Source organism: Ambystoma mexicanum, chromosome 11 (assembly GCF_040938575.1).
Source record: "Ambystoma mexicanum isolate Mex_15411 chromosome 11, UKY_AmexF1_1, whole genome shotgun sequence".
Classification (NCBI taxonomy): Eukaryota; Metazoa; Chordata; class Amphibia; order Caudata; family Ambystomatidae; genus Ambystoma; species Ambystoma mexicanum.
Window position 1 is genome coordinate 1,313,266,307 of NC_090934.1, and position 6,000 is coordinate 1,313,272,306.

General features: G+C 42.2%; 1 protein-coding gene across 2 annotated transcripts in view; it reads left to right on the forward strand.

The window, feature by feature from the left end:
* DMXL2 (Dmx like 2) overlaps positions 1 to 2,623 on the forward strand; it is a 2,950,233-nt gene extending 2,947,610 nt beyond the window's left edge. For both annotated transcript variants that reach the window (XM_069624807.1, XM_069624808.1), the window contains one exon: positions 1,152 to 2,623. In XM_069624807.1, the coding sequence (XP_069480908.1) occupies positions 1,152 to 1,361 (210 nt within the window). In that variant the 3' untranslated portion in view covers positions 1,362 to 2,623. The remainder of the gene's footprint in view (positions 1 to 1,151) is intronic.
* The last annotated feature ends 3,377 nt before the right edge of the window (positions 2,624 to 6,000 follow it).

A 6,000-nucleotide genomic window follows, 5' to 3' on the forward strand; every position in this document is an offset into this window, starting at 1 on the left:
TTTTTATTATTATTTATTTAATTTGATTTAGTTGATACACAACTTTTCAAATATATGCAGAAATACACAATAATACAAAAGCAACAAAAAAGAGAAATGGAATAAAATACGAAGGGTACAAAAGATAAACCTATTAGACAAAAACAATGGATAAAAACAAAATACTTTGCATTTCATATACCTTCCAGATGATTTGAATACAACAACAAAGGATAAAAGATAAAATGACCAAACCAAACACATCTCATGAACCAATAGAACCCCATACAAAATTAATTTGAAGCGGCTACAATAGGCAAAACCATTCTTAAATATTGGACAATAGCGATCTGTACTTTTTGCCTTTAGGTCGAAAACATAATTTGCCATTTGTAGTCGCTTGAAGTGTGAGTGTGAAAGGTGATAATATTCTGAAAATATCTTTCTCTCACCAACATTAGGGACGGACAGTCTACTAGCAGATGGTGCAGAGTTTCTTTTTGCTGAACATCAGTGCATTATCTGCAGTAGTTTTGTTCCTGAGGGATCAGTTTCTGTCTAGATAATACATCTCTCGTAACCCAATTAGCACATAAGATTTGTAAGGGGTGTTCCATCATTTGCCAATTGGGTGGTGGATTTGTGTGGTAGGCACACACAATCCACCACCATGGTTTATCACCCATCTTTCTCTCTCCCCTCTTAGGAAGGAATCACCACTCCACACTATTGAGAGACGTTGTGGATAGCTAACACATGTGGCATTGCAATCAGGCATTGCACTAGGACCCCACGGGGCAGATCTAGACCCCTTTCAAAGTGTGGATTAACTGCAAACGTGAGGGGCGGGGGTTGCAGAGGGCTTCCATAAGGGTTCTCTGAACCTCCCCCCTCTGAGGGGTAATGCACCCATTAAAACTCGGATGTTCCTTCCCAACATCCTAATGGAGCGACCGATGAAGCCGCCGGCACATGACACTGCACAGCATACTGTGCCATGCAGCTGACATCTGCCATTGTTTGAGGCTTCAGTTCACACACAGCCTTCTTTTAATAATACAGTCGATGATGCTGTTTGCGCAGGACACAAGTTGTGGATGCACGCTTTGTTTGGGCTTAGTGAACAGTTAAAGGTTCTAAGACAGCTTTCTTTGTTTTTTTTTTTCTCACAGGTCTGGAAACTGACAACTCCTGGTTTAATTCATTCATTTAAACATGAACATGCCAAGCAGTCTATATTTCGTAACGCCGGAGCTGGTGTTATGCAGCTGGAAATAGAAGAAGGCAATCGGATCTTTTCCTGTGGAGCGGATGGCACACTGAAGATGCGAGTTTTACCGAATGCGTTGAGGATTTCCTCCGGCAGCTTCGAAATCCTATAGAACATATGGACGTTAGCCCCAAATTCCGGAGCCAAAGCGATGCGCATTGTGTAGAACACCAGGGCTGCCTTTAGCGCGACTACTGATGCACTACTTGCTGAACAGAACCCAGGCCTAATGTGTCTAGTAGTTGACTTTTAAAGCTGCATTTTTGGATCGAGTATTCTATATGATGTCCACTTTCACTGGACGGGAATGCATGTACTTTATGTGAGTAAACAATAAAGAAGCCCACACATTGATAGGGTTCTGTATTTCATACCCCACCCACAACGTCTAAGGATCATCACTTCATCACTACTGTCATCCATCCTCCAGGACATGGCACTTCACCATTATGGATGCATGATTCAAAGGAAATATGTACAGACCTTTCATGTCCATAGAAGCATCTGGAATATGTTGTGCATTCGAAGATTACCAGAGATTAGAGTCATGAGGCAAGGAAAGATATTCGGTATGTACCAAAATGGTACCGGTATAAGATGCTACTTGTTTTTCTTTTGCCAGATGTGTTTACTGTTCATAGATATTTGGTACTTTAATTCACACATTTAATGTACTTTTTGTTTCCGCTGTATTTTACAGATTATAATCTTTTTGACTGTTATATTTATTATTTTAAACCCAAGCTTTTATTAGCAATGGAACTTGTGTGATAAATGTTTGCTACAACCATAAATGCTGGACTTTTCCTGCCGGGCAATTGAATGCATTTTTTGTGTTTTTCCGAGAACGGCTCTTGCGTTTTCTTGCACTGTACACAATCTAGAATATACACTAAGTCTTGAGGTGAATGTCTGGCGCTCCATGAATCTGGTAATATCTTTCTAACAGCAGCATATTTTATAAACTATGCAGAGCTCATAAAACAAAAAAGTAGGCAACCATGTCATACTTTGATGTCTGTTCTGTTGCAAACACAACACTTTCATATTAAGATATTGGGAGAAATGTCTGTGAATTTAAATGTTAAGCCACGCATTGTCTTATTGTTTCTATGGAAATGTGGATATCTGTGATGTAGTGTAAATTATATTGACATTGAATCAACCTTTCTAAAAAGCATCTCCAGTGTTTTCATTATGAAGGAAGTAAATGCATTTGTCTGAGTTTTACATTTGGAGTTACAATAAATAATTTTTAGTTTCATTAGTCGTACACAAAGGCCGGCTGGCTATCAGGCAAGCATTTTGCATTTTTATTGTTAAATACATATTGGAAAGAACAATGTAATGCTGGAAAATAAACTCATTTTCTTAACAGTGATGTAAATTTAGTTCTGTTCAGAACGTAACAAATACTATAGCAGAAACGCCGGTTTTAACCCAAATAACATGACAAAATATGCGTTTCCTTTTGTGGTGCATTACAGTGTAGCGTTCTCCATAACTAAGAAAACTGAGTGAGGGTCCTGCTTATAGTGACGATTCCCTTGACTGGTTCAAAGATATGGTTTAAAAAAAAAAATGCCGATTTGTAGCCGAAAAATATCGTGACTCGGGCAGTAAGTTCCACCTTTTCTTTCAACTTGAGATAATGCAGCTTCTTGGGGATTGTGGTGATTTGTTCATGATTGCCAGCTCTGACTGTTACCATGCTGTAGCATACCGCAAAGCACACAGCTAGCCAATTAAGTGTTAGGAGGGCCACCTACCTCCAGAATTCACATTAGACGAAACCATGACCTGAAACACCGTCCATGAGTCAGCGACCATAACGATTCGATTATAAAGTAACTGTCATCAGGATGCCTTTCTTGGTATTCCAGTGCTTCACTAACATTTGCGCTTGCAGAGGTTTCTGGTCACAATGCAGCATTTTCAATTCAAGGTTTTCCTGTTCGATCCAACTCCATGTTCTCAGTGCTGTCAGCATCCATTGTAAAGATTTGACAAGGTACAAAAGGCACAAGTCCTAATATCCCTAAAAAATAAAATATTGTTGCGGCATGATCTTGAGTGATCTAACAATCTTTGGGAGGCCGATGTGTTCCCCCTGAGAAGAATGTACTTCATATGGTTATGGATGGATCCTGCTTAGTCAAGAGCATGTCCTCCAGAGAGTGTCGCGAGTACAAGAAAGCCTATGGTTTGTTTGGAAGACTGCCACTTGCACGCCATGGATAGGTGGGCCTTGAGAATACTGTCTCTCATAACCTTGCTTATTAGATCGTTAGTGATGGCTGAAAGCATAACAGTCACAATATCTGGAAACATTTAATTTAGCTTTTATTCGACCATTGGTCATCAAGCAGACAAAGCTAAAAAGCAATGAAACCTAAAAAGTCTAAAAATGAATATCAAATTAAATGCGTACGCATCAATCTATATTTTGTTCTTTTGTCCATGCTCTATGGTTAACGTGCCCTAACTGGAAACTACTACGTCAGGATATTTGGTCGAACTGCAGAAACGTTTAGCGACCAGCAGAGTTCTGAGCATGTATTATTCCAGACATGGCTTAAGATGCCTCTGCCGTATACCTTCCTAGACCTGACGCATAAAAAGAAAACGTTGTAATCTTTCTGCCTTACCACTGCAAAATAGACCATGTATATGGACATCAGGATTCCAAATAACATGAATATACAGTGTAGGAATGGGACAAACTATTGTACATTTAGGTATTTGGCAAGTAGGGATCCTAGGCTTCCTCTAGATCTCAGATTACAATGGACTTCCTTGGCTCAAGCATTTTGGGAATAATCCCCATGACATAGGGCCTTGAGAGGATTGGACTACAATAGCTACCTATGAGTTTCAGGGGTTTTATCTGGTAACAGTAAATGAAGGTTAAGGTCTCCATTTCAAGAAGAATTGGTGCAGGGAAGGATTATCTCTATTCCGGTCACCGTCTAATAGGGGTGCCAGTCTCCCTCAAGATCCATATACTCTAATGGCTCACATACTCAGGGATATTGCACCACACAGACTTCTTCACTGCCATTCTCAGCAATCTACTCCCAGCACACTTTTTGAATCCTTATGACTAAGTCTTAGGGATATAGCGCCTAACTCGCTATTTGTAATTCAGCCACTGTATAGAGCCTGGCCCACTTGCTGTTCTCTGAAACCCAGTTTCAGGAATATACCATCAAGCCAGCTGTTTTTGGAGTAGGATTTTGAGCTCATGAAATGAGTGTTATAGTTTTACTAGGGCAGCAATACTGTGCTGCTCTCACTAGTGTAAGGATACAGATTACCTCCCACTGTAGTAGGAATATTGTGCCAAGCACACTGTAGTAGGGACATAGTGCTCCTCTCACTGTAGTAGGTATATAGTGCCCCTGACTGCAGAACTGATATATTGCCCTCACCTTTGTAGTAGGGCTATAGTGCCACTCTGTCTAATGAGGGTATAGTGTGCCTCTCGGTGTATTCGGGACATAGTGACCCTCTCACTTTAAGCAGTGTCTCCTTGCCTGCCATCCCACTGTCCCTATGTGCTCAGGGCCACTACTTCCCTTCAACAGGTTTCATAGGGCCATTTACATGCCAGTCTTAGCATTCACCTTTCTCTGGAAGATGAGGATTTACTTGAGGATATATGGTTTACCCGATTGGTGGCATTCAGCTCCTTCCTGCCCTAAAGCTGCTTCCGTGGCTCTGAGCCCTTAAAACACTGGCTGCTATCTTGGGGCCAGGCAGCAGTCTCACCTACTTCTCTGCAGGACCACAGTGTCTAATCTCTCATGGCACTCTTGTCACTGTAGCCACAACAACTCCCTTGGATCTTGTCTCGATCTGGCACAGCTCAACACTGATCCCATCTAGCAATCAGAAGCACAAAGGTGAGGGGTAGCCGGGGGGGGATGAGTGAGCTGCTCTATTCTCCGTACCATTATTATTTCTTTCATCCTTCCGGCAAAAGCCTATGTGGGTCTCTTCTGGCATATGTGACCCTACCATGTCGTACTGTCCGCTGGGCCATACTAGTTGTCCTTTATATTTTATGACTAATCTGAGGATGTTGTTCCTTCTCCCCTAGTGGGACACCTTTCCAATGTGGCTAGGGTGGTGCATGCACAGTACAATAATCCCCTGAGGGTGGTGCACCGAGGGAGGATCACATGGGGAAGTTAACCCCTTATGGGATTGGGGACGAATATTTTCAGGAGATACGGTATGCCCCCACTTCAGTTCCAGCAACCCCTTCCCCGGTATTAAGTCCTCACACCGCCCCAAACCAGAGCTAAAATGTTCTATTGTCAAAGTAGTCAGGCTAAAATACTTGACAGGACTGAAATACCAACTAAGTACTTTGCATCAGGTTTTAAAAGAAGTACTGTGAAGAAGATGATGGCTGGGAGTCAGAGGATCACTTTGGAGGATCAATGTGAGCAGTCTAGCTTATCACAGTATGTCATTGGCCCAAATGAAAGCAACAAACCAGCACAGGAGTTCAAAATTAGCTCAGCTGGGATGCAGAAGGAGAACGATCCTCTGAGGAGGAACTGTGGTAGCCGTGCACTGCGCGAGCAGACGAGAGCCGAACAGGAAGCTGTGAACGGAGTAATACGTGAACCTGGTACATGCTTGAAGGGCAGTGCACTGCTACCGAAATTAACCTCTGGGCACCTCAAGCCCCAGCAAAGCATCTGTGTGGGGAGGGACACTGCCGGGCAGAGTCAAACGTC